Source organism: Macaca nemestrina, chromosome 1 (assembly GCF_043159975.1).
Source record: "Macaca nemestrina isolate mMacNem1 chromosome 1, mMacNem.hap1, whole genome shotgun sequence".
NCBI lineage: Eukaryota > Metazoa > Chordata > Mammalia > Primates > Cercopithecidae > Macaca > Macaca nemestrina.
This window is the reverse complement of record NC_092125.1, coordinates 217,907,358-217,929,677: the sequence shown is the minus strand read 5'-3', so window position 1 is coordinate 217,929,677 and position 22,320 is coordinate 217,907,358. Positions and strand designations below refer to the sequence as shown.

Here is a 22,320-nt window from a genome sequence, read left to right as displayed (position 1 = left end):
GAGCGGGGTTTCCAGCAGAGGGCGCACAAACGAGGCCGTGCTGAGGCCCGCGAGCTGCCGCTCTAGCCGAAATCTGGTCACAGAGTCGCACCGCTTCCGTCCGTCGGACAGAGGAACGGTGGAAGGAGCCGGAAGTCCGGTGGGCTCCAGGCGTCGCGATGGAGGAGAGTGGGTACGAGTCGGTGCTCTGTGTCAAGCCTGACGTCCACGTCTACCGCATCCCTCCGCGGGCTACCAACCGTGGCTACAGGTGATTTCCCGCCGCCAGACTAGGCTAGCTCCGATTTAACTCTTTCTCCGCCACCCGGACACACCCACTGCGGGAACCGAGGACAGCCCTGGCCAGTTTTGGGGCGAGGGGGAGCTAATGCTGCTGCTTCTTCCAGTTCCAGGCCCGAGCAGGGAGGCGGACCCAGAGTTTCGCCCGTCTCAGTACGACGCGCGGAACTCCTGGCGGCGGGGAGGGCGTTAAAGCCGTATCTAGCGCTTAGGGACCCCGGTGGGCTGCCGGGTACCCTAAACTTGGTCGGGGGTGGTGATGTTACAGACGCTTCTCTTTCAGCGCTAACCGGTGGCCTTGAAGGGATCCTCGAAAAGCCTTAAGCGGGGAGGTACCCTATCACAGACGGAAATACCCGAGAGGAGGGGAGGGAGCCCAGAGCCGGCTGAAAGGACCGGTCCCGGGGAGCTTTAAGCTGACGGTCAAAGCCTGGGGATCCCTTCCTACCCAGATCCCTTCGCACGAATTTCACCCTTGATCACAGCCTGGAGCAGTTGGGAGGACCCCATCTACATTTCTCTGATCTCTACCTGAGACGAATAAACACACACGCTTGTAAACATACAGAGTATCTCTGCAAGGGAACACAGGAAACTGCCCTAGGGGAGGGGAACCGCCCTTGGAAGGAGACTTCCTTTCCCTTTTGTACTGTTTGCATTTTACTACCCTTTGTATGTGTTATCTATCAAAACAAGACGAAAAATATTAAACGAAGCAACGATACACTTCATACAGTCACCCTGGCCTATGGCTATTTTTTGCCACTGAGTGGTGGTGAGGAGTGTTCATATTTGCGGGGGCCGGGGTGGCTATTGAAGGCGATGGTTGTCCAAGTTTTTCGGAAATACGGGATTGGCCTGCACCCCAAGAATGATGGAGCGTCCACATATCCTCTTGTTACTTTCCATTGTGTTACCGTGGGCTCATAGCTGATTTTAAGGTGGAAAGATGTATTAGTGAACATTACATTCATGACATTTTAAAATAGTGTTAAAAACAACAGTAACCGAAATACATTTGTTTTCTGTCATCAAACTGTAGTTGGACCATCAAACCATTGATGGTCGTCTAGCCCTGTCCTCTGTTGGGTCTTCTTTTTTTGTTTGTTTTGAGACAGAGTTTCCCTCTTGTCCAGGCTAAGAGTGTAATGGCGCGCGATCTCGGCTCACTGCAACCTCCGCCTCCCGAATTCAAGCGATTCTCCTGCCTCAGCCTCCAGAGTAGCTGGGATTACAGCCATACACCACCACTACCGACTAATTTTGTGTTTTTAGTAGAGACGAAGTTTCTGCATGTTAGTCAGGCTGGTCTCGAACTCCCAACCTCAAGTGATCCTGATCCACTCGCCTCGGGCCTCCCAAAGTGCTTGGATTACAGGCATGAGCCACCATGCCCGGCCCCCTATTGGGTCTTTAGTAGGATGGGTTTGGTTCCTCTTGGTGCCCCAGAGAGTGAGGTTATGGATTGTCAGGGCTGGCTGGTTTAGCTTAGAGGAAACTACCAGTGCCTGCAATTAAGTCTTGGAGCTCTCCTTAGCCTGAATCTCAGGCCTAGTAAGAGGAACTGGAACTGAGTCTGCTGATTTGTGAGTTGACAATCAGCATTTGTGCAGCCCTCAAGATAGCCGCGTCCAGGGTTCTTGAGAACTGGCACAGGGACTTCCAAGAAAAGCCTCCTGGAAACACCTGCGGTTCTTGCTCTTTGGGGATTTTACTGACCTTTTCTTAGAACTAAAATGTGAAGTTAATGCTTTAAAAGAGTCAAAACAGCTGGCTGTGGTGGCTCACGCCTGTAATCCCAACACTTTGGGATGCCTAGGTGGAAGGATCTCTTCAGCCTAAGACCTCAGGACCAGCCTGGACAACATAGTGAGAGCCTATCTCTATAATTTTTTTTTTTTTTAAATTAGCCTGGTGTGTTGGTACACACCTGTAGTCCCAGCTCCTCAGGAGGCTGAGGTGGAAGGATCTCTTGGGCTCGGGAGGTTGAGGCTTCAGTGAGCTGTGGTTGCACCACTGCGCTTCACCCTGGGTGACAGAGTGAGACCCCATTTCAAACAAACCAGAGCCAAAAGAGGCATTGCTGTAAGTTCATGGTTTCTTGGGTTTCTTCCTAAGCTCCCATTCACTTTTCTGTTCTCCTTTTCTCTTCTGGTGATTGCTCCATGCTGACTTTTTCTTTCGAGATAGTCTCACTTTTCTCAAATGGTCACTCAGATCACTGCAGTCAAGCAATGTCAGAAACAGAATCAGGCCCCTGCAACTGCTGCTTCTATAGAAAGGAAACTGGAAGGAAGTCCTACTCGGAGGAGGACACTGTGGTCTAGAGAGGGGGTCACCAAGTGACAACCCACTGTATTTTTGTATGGTTCACACCTAAGAGTGGTTTTTACATTTTTTAAATAGTTGGGAAAATTTTTAAAGGAGAGTAATTTCATACTGGGAACATTATATGAATTTCAGATTTCAATGTCTACACTTCGATTGAAATACAGCTGTGCTCAGTAGAAAATAGTTGATACCTAAAGCATCACCACGTGCGTGTTCTGTACTGCTTTTACTCTACAGCAGCAGAGCGGCCTTGTTGTGACAGGCTGTGTGCCCTGCAAAGCCAAAGATATTTACTGTCTTACTCTTGACAGAAAATGTTTGCCAACTCTTGGGCTAGAATAAGCAGCCCTTTCCATCCCCAGCATTGGGGTCACGCAGCAGGAGCCTCTGGCAGAGGTTCAGTGGTGTTTGTCCCCTTAGGGCCGCGGAGTGGCAGCTGGACCAGCCATCATGGAGTGGCCGGCTGAGGATCACTGCAAAGGGGCAGATGGCCTACATCAAGCTGGAGGACAGGACCTCAGGTAACCGCAAGGGAGGCCGCACCTAGCTGAGGGGCTGCGCTCCCACTTTATGAAGGGAGAGGTGGTCTGGTCTGGCCAGGCTGCTCAGGGATCATGGGAACCTGTCCTGAAAATCAGAGACATGTGTGTACCTTTAAGCTGTACCTTTCCCCCACCTTAGTTGTAGAGAGTACTGTCTCCAGGTGTAAAAACAAGTATTTCATGTCAAACACCAGTTCCTTTTAGGAGTCCTCAGGAAAATGTGGAGGCCAAGGAGAGGAGACCACAGCTTGGTCCTGGTAGGAAGTAGGAAGCCCTGGAAGTGGCCTTGAAGACAGGCGGGTGAGGATGCACAGCTCTCTGCTGCTGGGCTCTGCTTCCTACTGAGGAATTGTTTATCAACGCAGCAGTAACTCCCAGAGCTGACCACACCCATTAACTGAAGAAGCTGGAAACTGTCTTACTCAGCTCTTTCTGTAGTGAGAGGACAAGCCGAGCTGGGTTGTGTTGGGGTCAGGTGGCAGAGATTGTCTTGGGGGAAACTTCAGAAGTGCTGGGCCACCAGTGCATCTGGGTAAGCTGTGGAAGGCAGTGTGCCTGAAATCCCCCTGCTGAGACCCCGAGTGGGGTCGGACACAGTGCCTGCTCAGTCAGGTGCCACAACATTCGGTCATTTATTTTTTGTAATGTGTAGAGATTTTCCTTTGTAGAGCAGAAGAAAGTGCAAAAGTTCAGAGACAGAACTGGCTGCCTCTTCTCAGAACTATGTTCTGCCTGAGCTGCTGGACGTGGGGTGAGCCACATGACCTCTGGAGCCTTGGCCTCCTTCTTGTTGAAATGGGGATCATATTAGTTCCTCCTTCATAAGACTGTTGGAGGATAGGAAGTGAGCGGATATTTCTCTAATTGCTTTATGGACTGCGAGGCAACCCAAAGCGTTGATTTGTTCTTTGGGAACTTGGGTATTGGCGGCAGAGGAATTTGAAGAGGCAGCTGCCATGGCCAGGCCAGAGAATTTTAGCTGGAGAATTGCTGTGACATCCCAGGTAGTGTCATAAGAGAATGGTACCACCTGTTGTTCTCTGGGGAGTTTGGTAACTGTGACTTTATTTATTTGAAAAAAAATTTTTTTTTCAGATGGAGTCTTGCTTGGTCATCCAGGCTGGAGTGCAGTGGCACGATCTCGGCTCACTGCAACCTCCGCCTCACGGGTTCAAGCAGTTCTCTGCCTCAGCCTCCCGAGTAGCTGGGATTACAGGTGCCCACCACCACGCCCAGCTAATTTTTTTGTGTGTGTTTTTAGTAGAGACGGAGTTTCACCATATTGGCCAGGCTGTTCTTGAACTCCTGACCTCGTGATGCGCCCGCCTTGGCCTCCCAAAGTGTTGGAATTACAGGTGTGAGCCACTGTGCCCCGGCCAGCTGTGACTTTAACATGACTCCCTAATGTAACAGCCACTGCCTAGGGCTGAGCCTCCCCTGTGGGACCCACCCCAAGGTGCTCTTAGCTCAAGGTCATGGCTGGGTCATGTTAGTCTCTAACTTTCCCATGAGGTAATGAGCATATCACTCTAGGCCAGGCTTTCTCAGCTTCAGCACTGTTGACACTTGGGGCCAGATGAGTCTTTGTTTTGGGGAGCTGTGGAGCCCAATGAGGATATTTTACAGCATTCTTGGCCTCTGTCTAGCAGATGTCAGTAGCACCCCCCAAGTTGTGACGATCAAAATTATCTCTAGACATTGCCAGATGTCTCTTGGGGACAGGGGAGCAAAATCACCCCGATTGAGAATTACTGCTCTAGGCTGAAGGCATCTTGGTAAGGTTGGAACAGAAGGCAGATAAATTGACAAGAAACTGCAGACTCTAGGGCTGTTGGTTTTGAATCAGTTCAGCCTTGATTACAAGATTACCTCTAGCCCCGGCACGTAGCTCATGCCTGTAATCCCCTCACTTTAGGAGGCCAAGACAGGTGGATCGCTTGAGCCCAGGAATTCCAGAGCAGCCTGGGCAATATGACAAAACCTTGTCTCTAATAAAAATGCAAAAATTAGCCAGGTGTAGTGGTGGACACCTGTAATCCCAACTACTTGGGAGGCTAAGGCACAAGAATCACTCGAACCAAGGAGGTAGAGGTTGCAGTGAGCCGAGATTGCACCATTGCACTCTAGCATGGGTGACAGAGCAAGACTGTCTCAAAAAGAAAACAAAAAGAAAATAAAACAGGCCAGGGCACGGTGGCTCACCCGCCTGTAATCCCAGCACTTTGGGAGGCCAATGCGGGCAGATCATCTGAGGTCGGGGGTTCGAGACCAGCTTGACCAACACGGAGAAACCTCGTCTGTACTAAAAATACAAAATTAGCCGGGCATGGTGGCGCATGCTTGTAAACACAGCTACTCGGGAGGTTGAGGCAGGAGAATCGCTTGAACCTGGGAGGCAGAGGTTGCAGCGAGGCGAGATTGTGCCATTGCACTCCATCCTGGGCAATAAGAGTGAAACTCTGCCTTGGAAAAAAAAAACCAACCAACCCAAAAAACAAAGTTCTCTCTAAACCACAGGATTCAATAGAAGATATTTGATTAAATACTTAAAGCACCAGCCAGGTATGGTGACTCATGCTTCTAATCCCAGCACTTTGGGAGGCCAAGGTGGGAGGATGGCTTGAGACCAGGAGTTAGAGACCAGCCTGGGCAACATATGAAGACCCTGTCTCTAACAAAAGAAATTGAGTGGGCATGGTGGCATATGCCTGTATTCCTAGCTACGTGAGAGGCTGAAGCGGGAAGATTACTTGAGCCCAGGAGTTTGAGGCTGCTGTGAGCTATGATGCACTGCACATTGCACTTCAATCTGGGCAACAGAGCCCAGACCCTGTTTCTTTTTTTTTTTTTTGTCACCTTGGCTGGAGTGCAGTGGCACAATCTCAGCTCACTGCAGCCTCCAACTCCTGGGGTCAGGGATCCTCCTGCCTCAGCCTCCCAGGGAGCTGGAACTAAATGTGCGTGCCACCATGCCTGGCTTATTTTTATATTTTTTCTAGAGACCAGGTTTCACCATCTTGCTCATGCTAGTCTCAAATTCCTGGGCTCGGCCGGGCGCGGTGGCTCACGCCTGTAATCCCAGCACTTTGGGAGGCCGAGGTGGGCGTATCACCTGAGGTCAGGAGTTCAAGACCAGCCTGGCCAACATGATGAAACACTGTCTCTACTAAAAATACAAAAATTAGCTGGGTGTGGAGGTGCATGCCTGTAATTCCAGCTGCTTGGGAGGCTGAGGCAGGAGAATCACTTGAACCTGGGAGGTGGAGGTTGCAGTGAGCCGAGATCGCGCCGCTGCACTCCAGCCTGGGCGACAGAGGGAGACTCTATCTCAGGCAAAAAAAAAAAGGGTATAAATCAAATTCCTGGGCTCAAGCAATGCACCCCACCTCAGCCTCCCAAAGTGCTGGGACCACACCCAGTCCATGACCCTGTTTCTAAAAAAAACAAAACAAAAAATACTAAAAGCAACAACAGACGTCAGCACATACGGAAAACTGATGCCAGTCATAAATGCTCGTGGAAATTTTATGTTGCGCTGCACCTGTCGAGTGCTGTAGTTGACAAGGTGATGTGTTTCACAAGGGCTCCTTTTAAAGCTAGTCATGCTTGCCCTGTCTCAGATTGAATGAAATCAGCCTGCTTCAGATTCCCTATGGGTGTGAAAACCTCCTCCCTTATTTCCTCGGGGCTTACTGGCCCCTCTTATAGTCCTGCCTCAGGTACTGGGCCTCTTCAGCAGGTGTGATTACCTAGGTCAGGGCTCACCTGTTCTAGGACACTCGGGGTTCAGGTAATATAAGTGGGTAAAGCAGATGGAATGGATGGGCTAGCAGCTCCAGCTGCTCAGGTTGGCTTGGAGGCTCAGCATTAATAGAGCTTAATTTTAAGAGAGACCAGGCAGAATACTAAACTGGGCTAGATTTGACCTGTAAGCTATCTCTGACTTAAGCCTTTCCTTAGTTATATTTTCTGTGTCTTCCTTTTAGCAAGAATGGATTTGATTTGAATTCCAGAGTAAGATTTGCCGATCTGTCCCAGCTGGCGAGAGATGCCTTGCGGGAAAAAGGCCCAGTAGTCTGGTAGAAACACCTGGCTGGAAGGGGGCTCAGGGCTCAGCGCTCAACTTAACCTGTGCTTTCAGGGGAGCTGTTTGCTCAGGCCCCGGTGGATCAGTTTCCCGGCACAGCTGTGGAGAGTGTGACGGACTCCAGCAGGTACTTCGTGATCCGCATCGAAGATGGAAATGGTAGGCATGGGTCCTGGTGCTTCCTCCTCTTGGGAAAGGTTTTCTCAGCCTGTGGAAGGTGGGATTGATCATGTGTTGTCCCCCAGGGCGACGGGCGTTTATTGGAATTGGCTTCGGGGACCGAGGTGATGCCTTTGACTTCAATGTTGCATTGCAGGACCATTTCAAGTGAGTGGTTCTGGGAGACACATGCTCATGCCCCTCCCTTCTTTCCCTGGACAGAATGATCTCCCAGGTTAGGATACCCAAGTGGTTGTGTGTGATTTGTCTGGTAACGGAGACTCAGGAGAACCCAGGGCAAGCCACCTGTCTGCTCTGCCAATGTTCATCTCTGCTGTAAAGCCTTGTCCTTTACCCGAGGCCCATCTCTACCATCCCAGCCTTCGGGCCTGCCACCTGTCTTCCCTTACCAGGCCCCTGAGCAGTCAGAGTCCTCATCAGCCTCCTGTGGCCTTTCTGGGCCTGCTCCTCCATGTCATCAGTGGCGCTTGGATTCCTAGGGCACCCAGCAGATGCTCTGATGTCCTTTTCTGAAGCTAAGAGATAGGGCAGGAAGTCCTCCTCCACCATCTGCAGGGCTTGAACTCAGGCTGCCAGTGAGTGGGCTGTGCCCGGCCACTCATGTGGACGCCTCTGGCTCTTCCCTGACCTGGTGCTGCTATGTGGTGTGGTATGGAGGGTGGGGGAGCTTTGTGTTGCCCTCTACTTCTGGGTATCTGTCTTGTCTCCCTGTCTACCTTCTGAGTGTTTGAGGATGTGTAGAGACCGCATCTTAGTTCTTGTGCCACATGCTGTAGAGGGAAGGGCAGGCTCTCACATGTGTCCTAGAGACAGTGTTAGGACCCTCTACATGAGTGATCTCACTGAACTCGTAGCCATCTTGAAGACCTATAGAATTGTGGGCATATTTTGCTGACAAGGAAACCAATGTGCATGCAGCTACTGAAGTGTCAGAGCAGGATTTGAATTCAGGCCTCCCAAGCCTGCACTCTTTTTGCCACCCCGTCTCACTACGAGGCTCAGCCTGGACTGATGGCAGGCAGTAGTGAAGTGAGCTAGTGATTGCAGGGCAGCTGGTCTCTTCCTTCCTCACCTTTTTCCTCATGTTCTCTCCCCAGGTGGGTGAAACAGCAGTGTGAATTTGCAAAACAAGCCCAGAACCCAGACCAAGGCCCTAAATTGGACCTGGGCTTCAAGGAGGGCCAGACCATCAAGCTTAACATCGCAGTGAGTTCCACCCTTGCTTGACTGTGGTGGCCATGGTCACGTGATACTTGTGGCCACCCAGAGCCCATCGCTCTTCTTATGGTTCAGCTCCTTCAGTTCAGCAGATGTTTAGTGAGCATCTGCCTTGTGCCAGGTCCTGCACCAGGGGTGAACGAGAGACCTCTATTCTTGTGGAACTCAGAGTTAAACTGAGACAGGCAGGTAAAAATGTAATTACAACATGGCAGGAAAGGTTCCATAACTAAGGGATGCCCTGGGTGCCATGGGCCCCTAGAGGAAGGGCATGCAGCCCATAGAGTTGGGAACCAAGTAAGGCTTACTGGAAGAAGGGACCTGTAGGCAAGGGAAGAGTGATCAAAGAGGACCAGCAGGTGCAAAGCCTCTGAGCTGAGAAGGAGCATCAGTCATTTGCTGCCGGAAGTGGTGCTTCTGTCCTAGCTATTAGAGTGCATCAGGAGGGACCCATGTGCTCATCCCAGGCTGTGTCTTGTATGAGGAAGATTTGGGAGAGTTCTGGCAGGAAGGCGTTGAGGTGGACACTGGGAGTCCTGGGCAGCTTCTGCTGATAGTGTTGTCCTGGCTCCTGTGTCTTTGTTCTGAGCTGCTCTACCTCTGGCTTCCCCCGGTCAGTTCCTGTTCATAGGAACAGGTTGGGCTGGGTTGCCTAAAGTTGACCTTTACCTGGCTGCAAGGGTGGAGAGGGGAGATGAGGTCAGACTTATGATTGGGGGCACCCAAGGACCAAGTGGATTGGTTTTTGTTTTTGCCAGGAATACTGTGTTGAGATGGATTTGTTTTTTGAAGAAGCTTTGTAACGCTAAAATAATGCTTTTCCTCTTTACTTACCATCTCTTTCTCCTCTTTTCTGCTTCGTGCTGGTGATTTGGGATCCTTGAAGTTGGCCAGCTGGCCCTTAAGAGAGAAATGCAAGTCCAATCCAGTGGACTGGTTGGGATGCGATTCTTTCTCTCGCTTGGAGGAAACTAACATTTAATGAGCACCAGCTGTGGGCCAGGTAGTGTTTTTAGGCGTTTCTCATGTGAATTAAACATCTCCCTTTCCTCTGTGAGATGAGGAAATGGAGGCTTAAGGATGGTTGGGGACTTGCCCAGGGTCACAGAGCTACAAATAACTGGCACATCTGTACTCACACTGAGGTCTTTGAGGTCTTTTGACTTCAGGGCTGGACTTATTATTCTATTAAGCTGCTGCTTTCCTTATAAGTAGGGAACATATTATCTTCATCTGTGTGACTTGTGCTGGTTTCTGGCTCATGCTTGGTGCTCAGTTTTTTTTTAAGCATTTTCTTGAAGTATAATATGCATGTAAAAAAGTGTACAAATCATAAGTGCAGAACTTAGTGAAATTTTAAAAACTTAATTTATAGGCCAGGAGTGGTGGCTCCTGCTTGTAATCCCAGCACTTTGGGAGGCCGAGGCGGGTGGATCACCTGAGGTCGGGAGTTCAAGACAACCCTTACCAACATGGAGAAACCCCGTCTCTACTAAAAATCCAAAATTAGCCGGGCGTGGTGGTGCGCGCCTGTAATCCCAGCTACTCGGGAGGCTGAGGCAGGAGAATTGCTTGAACCCGGGAGGCGGAGGTTGTAGTGAGCCAAGATCAAGCCATTGTACTCCAGCCTGGGCAACAAAAGCAAAACTCTGGATCAAAAAAACAAAACAAAACAACCCAATTTATAAACTTGCACCTCGCTCAAGATGCAAAAGATAGTCAGCACTCTGGAAACACCTCTCCTGGCCCCTCCCAGTAACTACCCTGAGTAACCCTATACTGACTTCACATACTGTAGGTTTCATTTGTTCTTAACTTTCTTTTTTTTTTTTTTTTTGAGACGGAGTCTCGCTCTACCGCCCAGGCTGGAGTGCAGTGGCCGGATCTCAGCTCACTGCAAGCTCCGCCTCCCGGGTTTACGCCATTCTCCAGCCTCAGCCTCCCGAGTAGCTGGGACTACAGGCACCCGCCACCACGCCCGGCTAGTTTTTTTTGTATTTTTAGTAGAGACGGGGTTTCACTGTGTTAGCCAGGATGGTCTCGATCTCATGACCTCGTGATCCGCCCGTCTCGGCCTCCCAAAGTGCTGGGATTACAGGCTTGAGCCACTGTGCCCGGCCTCTTAACTTTCATAAGTTGAATCATACACCTAATCCTGTTTGGGGATGATTTCTTTCTCTTACTCAATGTAATTTTTGTAAGAGTCATCCATGGTGTTGTGTGTAGTTTGTTCATTCTCACTGTTGTGGCATGTACCATTGTGAGAATTCATCCAATTTATTTATGTTTTACTGATGATGGACATTTGGGTAGTTTCCAGTTTGGGGCGATTACAAATAGTGCTGCTGTAGATGTTTGAGTTCATGTCTTTTGGTGCATATATGTATGATTTCTGTTGGTTTATATCTAGGAGTGGAATTGCAGAGTCATAAGTTTAAGTTCCTATGTTGAGCTTTATAGATCCTTTCAAGTAATTTTTCAAAGTAGTTTTACCAGTTTACACTTCGATCAGCAGCACATGAATGGTTACTCCATGTCATAGTCAATACTTGATAATCTACATTTTAGCCATTCTGGTGAATGTGTAATGGTTTATCATTATAGCTTTGATCTGCATTTCCCTGATGAATGAAGTGGGGTGCTGGGTTTTAAAATGGACCTTATTTGTGATAGATTCAGAATGATGATGCACTAAGTGTAGCTCATAACCATGCTAGGTAGGACCATCTTTTGGTTAGATGTTAGGGCTCTGGGGTCACCTTGGCCCTCCTCGTGGGGTTTTCTGGTAGCACTGGGACTGCAGCAGAACTGGCTGATTTGCATTCCTCTTCCCTGTTTAGAACATGAAGAAGAAGGAAGGAGCAGCCGGGAATCCCCGAGCCCGGCCTGCCAGCACAGGAGGGCTGAGCCTGCTTCCCCCTCCCCCAGGGGGCAAAACCTCCACCCTGATCCCTCCCCCTGGGGAGCAGTTGGCTGTAGGGGGATCCCTCACCCAGCCAGCAGTTGCTCCCAGTTCAGGTTAGTGCTCAGTGGGCGACTGCTGGATCGGTACCTGTGTGCTCCTCTTCTCACTGGCAGCTGGGCCCCATGGTTTTCCCCCCGTCACACATGTGGATTGGTAATGTAGTACCTGTCCATGTCAAAGAAGAAAGGCGGGCACCCAAAGCTGATTCTGCACACGCTGGTAAGGGGCTCCTTCTAGTTGGCCTTTATGGCGTCTGCCTTCCCCTGAGAGGCCGGGGCTGGGATTTGTTTGTTACTGTGAAATCATCAACATGTCAGTTCCTGGTTCCCAGTGTGTGCTCAGTGGGTACTGAGTGAGTGGGTAATGGAGACACTGTCTCTGCTCACGTGTAGTGTGAGAGATGAGTCACAGCACAGAGACCAAATGTGTAGGCCTAGACCCACCATCAGCTAGTGTGATCTGGAGAGGTTTCATGAAAGAGGTGACATTGATCTGGACCTTGAAGGAGGCAGATAGAGTGGGAGTGGTTGGCATTCCAGGCAGAGAGAACATGAATGAGGCCAAGACTTTTAGACACCTGGTGTATTTAGGGAGATGGGTACAGCATAAGGTATGCCAAGGTGAGTGGTGGGAAATGAAATTTCGTTTGGAGTGAGCACCTCGGGTGTGGAAAGCTGAGAGCATTTGCCCCGGCAGCTTGTGCTGAGGAGCCCTTCGGAGACCCTGGGATTCTGGAAGTGAGTGTCTAGTGTCAGCCTCTGACCACGCTGGGGTGCCAGCCCTTTGCCTCTACCTCCCCACCCTGCCCAGCCCAGCTTGATGCTCCTGGCCTTCCCCGGGCTGGGCGATTGTTACCAGCCTGCCTTCTGCCCACAGCTCTCTCCAGCTTGCAGGCAGGAAGCCTTCCTGCTGTGCTGATTCCTAAGCATCCGCAACATCGGCTGCCCTATCTGGAGGTCAAGCTTTAGGCTTCAGCCCTGGGGGGAATACTCTAACCTGGAGAGTGGCAGAAGGGGCAGTCAGAGAGCCCGCCTGGTACTGGGAACTGTTCTTTAAGCGTTATTTCTCAGAGTGGGGTCATAGGACCACTTGCCTTGGCATCGCTGGGGGATAGGGGCAGGAATCTGCATTCTTATGTCTATTCTTTTTTTTTTTTTTTGAGATGGAGTCTTTTTGCTCTTGTTGCCCAGGCTGGAGTGCAATGGCATGATCTCGGCTCACCGCAACCTCTGCCTCCTGGGTTCAGGTGATTCTCCTGCCTCAGCCTCTCGAGTAACTGGGATTACAGGCATGCGCCTCCACACCCAGCTAATTTTGTATTTTTGGTAGAGACGGGGTTTCTCCATGTTGGTCAGACTGGTCTTGAACTCCCGACCTCAGGTGATCCGCCCGCCTTGGCCTCCCAAAGTGCCAGGATTATAGGCATGAGCCACTTTGTCCAGGCCTTATGTCTATTCATGTTTGTGTGTTGACTAAAGTCTGAGAGCTACTACCTTAGGCCATCCCTTGGTTGCTGATGGTTATTTATTTATTTATTTATTTGAGATGGAGTCTTGCTCTGTCACCCAGGCTGGAGAGCAGTGGCATGTTCTCGGCTCACCACAACCTCTGACTCCTGGGGTTAAGTGATTCTCCTGCTTCAGCTTCCCGAGTAGCTGAGATTACAGGCATGCGCCACCACGCCCACCTAAGTTTTGTATTTTTAGTAGAGGCAGGGTTTCACCATGTTGGTCAGGATGGCCTCGATCTCCTGACCTTGTGATCTGCCCACCTCAGCCTCCCAAAGTGCTGGGATTACAGGCATGAGCCACCACACCTGGCCTTGCTGATTCATTTTTAACAGCATTTTAATTTTAATATGGTGTGCTTGCTGTGTGCCGGGTAAAGTTCTAGGCAACTGGCAGGTATAGCATCAAGTTTTAGTTCTCAAGGGCTTGTATTCTGGTGTCTGAGACAGGCAGTTAGCATGTCTACAAACAAAATGGTGTCAGATAATAAGTCATAAATAGCAACATTTATGAAGCACTTACTATATGAACAATATGGTTGGGTTCAAATTTCAGCTTACCAGCTTTGTGATCTTTATTAATTAATTTATTTTTATTTTTTTATTTTTGAGATGGAGTTTTGCTCTTGTTGCATAGGCTGGAGTGTGACGGCATGATCTCAGCTCACCGCAGCCTCTGCCTCCCAGGTTCAAGTGATTCTTCTGCTTCAGCCTCCTGAGTAGCTGGGATTACAGGCATGTACCACCACGGCTGGCTAATTTTGTGTTTTTAGTAGAGACGGGGTTTCTCTATGTTGGTCAGGCTGGTCTTGAACTCCTGACCTCAGGTGATCCTCCCGCCTTGGCCTCCCAAAGTGCTGCAATTACAGGCATGAGCCACCATGCCTGGCCTACTTATTTATTTTTAAGATGGAGTCTTACTCTGTCGCTCAGTCTGGAGAGCAGTGGCATGATCTCAGCTCACGGCAACCTCCGCCTCCTGGGTTCAAGCGATTCTCCTGCCTCAGCCTCCCAAGTAGCTGGCATTACAGCTGTGCACCACCATGCCTGGCTAATTTTTGTATTTTTAGTAGAGACAGGGGTTTCACCATGTTGGCCAGGCTGGTCTCAAACTCCTGACCTCAGGTGATCCACCTGCTTTGGCCACCCAAAGTGCTGGGATTACAGGCTGAGCCACTGTGCCCAGCCCAGTTTTGTGATCTTTAGAAAATCACTTCTCCATGCCTCATTTTTCTCATCTGTAGGATAGGGGAAGTAATGATACTTAAAATATAGGTTTCTTGTGAGGATCAAATAAACTAATCTATGTATAGCACTTAGAACAATTTTTGGAACATTCTAAGTGCTTACTGAATGTTAGCTCTCATTTTATTCATATCGTTATTGCCACTATATGCTGGACCTGTTCTAAGCATTCCATGGGTATTTAATCCTCACACCAGTCCTATGGAGTAGTTCTGTTATTTTCACCATTTTAGAGGTAGGAGAATGGAAACTGAAATGACCTGCACAGTCACATGGCTCGTCCCAATCTCTTTCCCTAGAGGCTGGGGTGAGGTTCACAGAAGATAATGTGCCTTGAGCACTTGGTGAGCATTGAGGGCCCTAGTTTTATCTGTTCTCCTGGCCCAGAGCAGATTAGAAATAGCAAATTAATGTGAAGGCGGAGTGTGGCAAACACAGGCCCTTCAGAAGGGACAGATGGCAGCACTGGGGGAGGTGCCAGAAAAGCACAAGAGCAGGCATTGTAGCCCCATGGTGTCACCCACCTTGGTGGAGAGATAGGAATGCGCTTCTGTGTGAGCTCTTGGGAACGCTCTTCCTGACCCCTAACCAGTTTGGGGCCTGGGACTCGGCACGTGGCTGGCACATAATGTTCTCAGCTAGTTGATCCAGACATGGTAGTGCAGGCTTGATATGAAGATGATCTTGCAGTTTTGTTGGACATTCTCCGTTCAAGAAGCTGAGCCAGGTTATAGTAAATTTTAAATAGATTTCAGCATGAACGGTTGATAACAAAGTCAGCTTCAGGTATGCATGATAGATGACGTGAGACTAACCCCAACTCCGCCGGCACCCCTCCTTCCACCTTGTATGTGGCTTTCCGCTTTTTCTCCAGAGCCCTCAAGGGCTGGTGGGAAGATGCTGGAAGTGTGGCAACCCAGTGGTGTTTTGTTGCCCAAAAACTTGTCTTCGTGCGGCTTTCCCAGCTACCTGGTGTCATGAGACTGTTCACTGAGTCTTATGATTTGGTCATGGAAACAACCAGAAAGAGAGGTCTCTGACTCCTCTGTCCCCTCTTCTCTTCCTGTGGGTCGGACTCGGGAACATCAGTAGGAGGCGCTCCTGTACCCTGGCCACAGCCCAAGCCTGCCACCGCTGACATCTGGGGAGACTTTACCAAATCTACAGGGTGAGGAGGGCCATGTTCTGTGGGGGACTGGGGCCAGGGCCATTGCTCTACAAACCTTGTATTGTTCCACATGCCTGCCTTCTGGTGTTAGGATTAGGAGTAACAGTTTTAATTTGGATGTTTTCTTTTCTTTTTTTTTTCCTTTTTTTTTTTTTGAGAGGGAGTTTCGCTCTTGTTGCCCAGGCTGGAGTGCAATGGCATGATCTTGACTCACTGTAAACTCTGCCTTTCAGGTTCAGGCAGTCCGCCTACCTCAGCCTCCCAGAGTGCTGGGATTACAGGCATGAACTACCATGTCCGGCCCAAAATACAGTAATTATTGATTGCTGAAAATGTCAAATCCTAGAAAACGCAGCATTCTTACACGTAATGTTAACATCGTTCTTAAACAGCTTTTAGCCTAAGATTCATTTGAGGAGTCCGATTTTTCCCACAATAGACAGTTCTGATGATTCAGATGATTCTGGAATAACTCCAAGAACAGTTTTTGTATTTTATATTTTATTTTCACATTGAAAATCAGTCAGATTTGCTTCAGCCTCAAAGAGCGTATTTATGTAAAATTAAATGAGGGCTGGCAGTGAGCTGCGCTCTTTTTTTCTTTTTTTTTTTTTTTTGAGACGGAGTCTCGCTCTGGCACCCAGGCTGGAGTGCAGTGGCTCTATCTCGGCTCACTGCAAGCTCCGCCTCCCGGGTTCACGCCATTCTCCTGCCTCAGCCTCCCGAGTAGCTGGGACTACAGCTCGCCCGGCTAGTTTTTTTTCTACTTTTTTTTTTTTTTTTTTTTTTTTTTTTTTTTTTTTGAGACGGAGTCTTGCTTTGTCACCCAGGCTAGAGTGCAGTGGCCAGATCTCAGCTCACTGCAAGCTCCGCCTCCCAGGTTCACGCCATTCTCCTGGCTCAGCCTCCCGCGTAGCTGGGACTATAGGCGCCCGCCACCTCGCCCGGCTAGTTTTTTGTATGTTTTAGTAGAGACAGCGTTTCACCATGTTAGCCAGGATGGTCTCGATCTCCTGACCTCGTGATCCGCCCGTCTCGGCCTCCCAAAGTGCTGGGATTACAGGCTTGAGCCACCGCGCCCGGCCTTTTTTTCTACTTTTTTAGTAGAGACGGGGTTTCACCGTGTTCGCCAGGATGGTCTCGATCTCCTGACCTCGTGATCCGCCCGTCTCGGCCTCCCAAAGTGCTGGGATTACAGGCTTGAGCCACCGCGCCCGGCCTGCTCTTTTTTTCTAGATGGGAAAGGGGTTAAGCCTCTTTGGCCAGGCGTGTTGGCTCACACCTGTAATCCCAGCACTTTGGGAGGCTGAAGCAGGCAGCTCACTTGAGGCCAGAAGTTCGAGACCAGCCTGGGCAACATGGCAAAACCCTGTCTCTACTAAAAGAAATACAAAAATTAACCGGTCATGTAGTTCCAGCTACTAGGGAGGCTGAGGTAGGAGGATCGTTTGAGCTCAAGAGGTTGAGGCTGTAGTTAGCCTTGAGTGTGCCACTGCATTGCAGCCTGGGTGACAGTGAGACCCTGTCTCAAAAAAACCAAAACAAAACAAAACCACACACAAAAATGATAAATACAGTTACATTATTTAAAAAAAAAATTGAGGGCCAGATTTGGTCTCTGTGCCAAAGTTTGCTGACTGCTGCTTTAGAACATTTAGGAACTGGCTTCTTAGAGCTTTTTCTGTCCAGAGAGAAACCACCTTTTATCTGCTTTGGATTTTCAAAGATCTGAACTCCCCCACCCTTCCCTGTCTTCTCTTTACAGATCAACTTCCAGCCAGACCCAGCCCGGCACAGGCTGGGTCCAATTCTGACCTGAGCACAATTTTTCCTCATGTGACTTCTGGGAAGGAGCTCCCTCGTCTGGGCCAAAGGAAGGAGGGAGAAGCACTCCTCAGCTGGCCTGTGTTTGGAGCATGAATCTCTCCTCTCCTTGTTTGGCTCTGTTGACAAACTGGGCATGTTGGGCAGTAAATTGGCACCATGTCACACTGTTTCCTGGGATTCAAGTATGCAACCAGAACACAGGAGAAGAAAAGCTCCAGGATCCTTGTCCCCATCTGTCCTCTTGACATGAGAGAGACTCTTGAGACTTCTTCCATTGCAATGACCCCTATTAAACACAAGCCCCCAAAGCAAAAGAATAGGTTAAGTTTGCTGCCTGGATTCAGACCAGCCCTTCCCAGGGTCTACAGGTGTCATGTGATCACTGTTCAGCGGGAGGCTTTCTGTACCCACACTGGCTGTAGCCACTTCAGTTCATCTGCCCTCCAGAGGAGGGGTTTCTTCCTGATGTTTAGCAGGTTTAGAGGCTGCAGCTTGAGCTCACAATCAGGAGGGAAACTGGAAGGATTAGCAGCTTTTGAAAATGTTTAAATATTTTGCTTTGCTAATGTGCTGATCCGTACTAACTCATCTTTGCAAAAGGAACTGCTCCTTCAGCGTGCCGCAGCAGGGGCCTCTGAAGGGATTCCTCACTGTGTGCAGCTGCCCTGAGCTTCAGGCAGCAGTGTTCATCTCTGGCCAGTTGTCTGGTTCCCATGTATTCTCGGCCAGGTAGGCAACACAGAGCCAGGGCGGGTGCTGGAAGCCAGACGGAACAGTGTTGGGGCAGGAAGGTGGAAGCTGTGGTCATGGGGCTGTGGGAGTCGGCACTCTGTCTGCTGGTGGCGCTCTCGGCTCGCAGGGTCACAGTGCCGCTCCTGGCAGACTTGCGTTTTCTCTTTGGTGGTTTCTAAAGTGCCTTATCTGCAAACAATTTCTTTTCTCCTTCAGGAACTGTGAATGACTAGCAGAAGGAGCTCAGTAAACTAGACGTCCAGGGTTGCTTGGTTTACTGGTTTATAAGAAATCTGAAAGCACCTCTGAAATTCCTTTTATTAACTCACCTCTCAGTTGAAAGATTTCATTTTTGAAGGGTCAAGACCATGAACTGAAAAAAGTGTTGGCCTTTTTGCGGGACCAGATTTTTAAGATAAAATAAATGTTTTTACTTCTGTCATTGTATGTGAAAGATGAATGTGTTTCTGGCCGCGTGGCTGCTATACTCTTCAGGGTGCCACAGCTAGACTCATGGCCACTCTCTCACCACTGACCAAGTGTCCAGATTGAAAGTTCAGGGCTGGGGTATGAGGCTGGCCCAAGTGAGGAAATGCAACCCTGTTGTCTAAGGCAATCGGTACCTTCTCTCCTGTGTTCTCTAGGATAGTACGGTCTTTTCATCATCCTTTGGGTGATGTGAAAGTACTTGCTTGAATCACTTTGTGTGGGGCTTAATTCTCCTGTGGAGTCTCATGATACAGGCTGTGCTAGAGAGCCTTGCCCCTTGTTTTCTGTCTTCCACCAAACCTACCCACAGAAGCATCTCCCTAAGAAGTAAAGGGGTGCAGATACCCAGAGGTCAAAAGTAAAATTAAGAGGCCGGGCGCACTGGCTCATGCCTGTAATCCCAGCACTTTGAGAGGCCAAGATAGGAGAATCATTTGAGGCTGGGAGTTTGGGACCAGCCTGGGCAACATAGTAAGACCCATTTCTTTCCTTTCTTTTCTTTTTTTTTTTGAGACACAGTCTCACTCTGTTGCCCTGACTGGAGTGCAGTGGAGCAATCTTGATCACTGCAATCACCGCCTCCCAGGTTCAAGTGATTCTCCTGCCTTAGCCTTTCCAGTATCTGTAATTACAGGCACCTGCCACCACACCTGGCTAATTTTTGTATTTTTTCAGTAGAGATGGGGTTTTACCATGCTGGCCAGGGTGGTCTCGAACTCCTGACCTCAAGTTATCTGCCCACCTTGGCCTCCCAGAGTGTTGGGATTATAGGCGTGAGCCATAGCACCCGGCTGTTAGACCCCATTTCTTAAAAAAAAAAAAAAAAAAATCAGCTGGATGTGGTGGTGGTACATGCTTATAATCCTAACTACTTGGGAGGCTGAGGCGGGAGAACTGCTTGAGCCCAGGAGTTTGAGGCTGCAGTGAGCTATGATCACGGTGTCGCACTCCAGTCTGGGCAGCACAGTGAGACCCTAGAGAATTCTCTAAAAGAATTACAAATGGAAAAAGAGCCACAACACTTCTTTTGCCTGAGGATTCTGTAAGAAGCAGTTTTTATTGTTACGGAAATAGCCACTCTGATTAAGAAACTGTAGAGAGGAGAAAGAAAATGAAAATTGAAGATTCTCTTGCCCATTGAATAAGGGTAAAGGAGATTGCATTAAAGGAACCTCAGGAGTAGTAACTTTTTTTTTTTTTTGAGACGAGTCTTGCTCTGTCCCCCAGGCTGGAGTGTAGTGGCGCGATCTCAGCTCACTGCAACCTCCGCCTCCCGGGTTCACGCCATTCTCCTGCCTCAGCCTGCCATGTAGCTGGGACTACAGGCGCCTGCTACCACGCCCGGTACAAGTTTTTTGTATTTTTAGTAGAGACAGGGTTTCACCGTGTTAGCCGGGATGGTCTCGATCTTCTGACCTCGTGATCCACCTGTCTTGGCCTCCCAAAGTGCTGAGATTACAGGCGTGAGCCACCATACCCTGCAGGAGTAGTAACTTTTTTGTGTCGATTTCACATACCATTGCTTCCCATCTAGAGTTACTTTTAAGTACTTGGAGGGTGGAAATCAGAAAGCTTAGATGTAGAGGAAACTTCATTAGAAGTATGTACCATGGCTGGGCATGGTACCCAGGGATTGCCCACAATCCCAGCACTTTGGGAGGCTGAAGTGGGGCGGCTCATTTGAGGTCAGGATTTCAAGACCAGCCTGGCGAACATGGTGAAACCCCGTCTACTAAAAATACAGAAATTAGCCAGGCGTGGTGGCGCACGCCTGTAATCCCAGCTACTTGAGAAGCTGAGGCATGAGAATTGCCTCCAGGAAGTGGTGGTTGCAGTGAGCTGAGATTGTGCCACTGCACTCCAGCCTGGGCAACAAAGCACGACTGTCTCAAAAAAAAAAAAAAAAAAGTATGTACCATTGAAGATCAGCACTTAGATTGTGGAGACAGACCTGGCCTTAGGATCTAGGCTATCCCCTGGTTAGATGTGCGACCACAGGCTCTTTCTTCACCTGAGCATCACTCAGATGAGGCACTAGCAGATGCTTATTGCATTGTTTGACCTTAATTACCTTTCTCTGTAGTCAGGTAAGTACCCAGAAGAGTTCATCATGGTAGGGAGGAGGAGGTGGCATAGCTGATGACATAGCCCTCAGGAATCTAGCCTGAAAAGCACCCTGTGGGGCTGCAGAAGCAAGGGACAGCTAGCAATTGGAATCCCAGCTGAAAAAACTTGTTACAGGACCCAGAACTTCCAGGAAAACTCAATCCCAAACCAGGCAATTACACCCCTGACAGGAGTTTACAAACTGGTGGGTGGATGGTAGAAGATGGGTGCTTTTTTGGGGGGTATGCTAGACCTCAGTTACCCTCTGCGCAATGGGAGAATTTGGATGCACTGGGAGGTGTGGTAGATAGACTCTCAGGTGGTCACCATGATCCCCACCTGCTGTTCACAGCCTTGTGTACTCCCTGCCCCTTGAGATGGCCTAGACCTGTGACTGCTAACCACAGTAGAGTGCCACAAAGGTGACAAGGTGTTATTTTCGTGGTTGCCTTATGTGAGACTGCAACATGTTCCTTACTGAAAAATTCTCTTGCTGGCTTTGAAGAAGGAAGCTGTCATGTGTGAGCTGCCCTTGGGAGAGGGTCAGGTGGCCAGGAACTGAGGGCAGCCTCTGGTTGACAGCCAACAAGAAACTGAAGCTCAGTCCAGCAATCTGCAAGAAAGCAAATGCTGCCAGCAACCACACAGACTTGGAGGCTGATCACTCCCAGGTAAGCCTTCAGATGAGACCCCAGGCCTGACCAACACACTGCAGCCTTGCAGAGGACCAGCTAAGCTGTGCCCAGACTCCCGCCCCATAGGAACAGATGGTAAATGGATTGTGTTAAGTCTCTTAAGTTTGTGGTAAGGTTGTGCAGCAATAGATAACCAATACAAAGGTGAGCAAAGGGAGTTTGAGGTGGGAATCAGTGTGGAAAAGAGAGAATCTGGATAGACTTAATAGCTGTAGGGCCTTGGGAGGTCCCTTATGATGCTCCTTTGGGCCTTCCTGTCGCCTTTAAGTAATGCTTATTGTTTATTGCTAAAAATGATGCTTAACTCTCTGCTAGGCACTATTCTATGCACTTATAAAACTCATTGCATCATCTCAACAACCCTATGAGGGAAGGACTTGTTTTTTTGTTTTTTGAGACAGTCTTGCTCTGTTGCCCAGGCTGGAATGCAGTGCCATTATCTCGGCTCACTTCAACCTCCGCCTCGTGCATTCAAGCAGTTCTCCTGCCTCAGCCTCCGAATAGCTGTGGTTACAGATGTGCACCAGCACTTCCAGCTAATTTTTTGGAATTTTAGTAGAGACGGGGTTTCATCATGTTGGTCAGGCTGGTCTCAAATTCCTGACCTCAAGTGATCTGCCTGCCTTGGCCTCCCAAAGTGCTGGGATTACAAGTGTGAGCCACCAACCTGGCCAGTAAGTACTTGTTTTAGTCTATTTGGGACTATGACAGAATAACAGCCTACGTAGTTTATACACAGAAGAAATTTTTTGCTCACAGTTCTGAAGGCTGGGAAGTCTGACGCACCAGCAGATTCGGTATCTGGTAAGGCTGTCTTTTTGCTGTAACCTCACATGGTAGAAGGGGCAATAGAGTATCTGGGGACTTTTTTTTTTTTTTTGAGACGGAGTCTCGCTCTGTTGCCCAGGCTGGAGTGCAGTGGCGTGATCTCGGCTCACTGCAAGCTCCG

General features: G+C 49.3%; 1 protein-coding gene across 4 annotated transcripts; it reads left to right on the top strand.

The window, feature by feature from the left end:
- Positions 1–90: 90 nt before the first annotated feature.
- Positions 91–18,523, top strand: LOC105473234 (NECAP endocytosis associated 2). 4 transcript variants are annotated; one of them, XM_011726940.2, is made up of 8 exons: positions 91–250; positions 3,031–3,131; positions 7,294–7,398; positions 7,485–7,566; positions 8,517–8,625; positions 11,478–11,655; positions 15,447–15,522; positions 17,288–18,523. In XM_011726940.2, exons 1-8 carry the CDS (start codon positions 159–161, stop codon positions 17,334–17,336), a joined length of 792 nt encoding a protein of 263 aa, XP_011725242.1. In that variant the 5' UTR covers positions 91–158; the 3' UTR covers positions 17,337–18,523. The 4 variants fall into 4 exon arrangements, with proteins under 4 accessions (XP_011725242.1, XP_011725241.1, XP_024645917.1 ...); XM_011726939.2 differs by having other exon boundaries at positions 15,444–15,522; XM_024790149.2 differs by lacking the exon at positions 11,478–11,655.
- Positions 18,524–22,320: the final 3,797 nt, after the last annotated feature.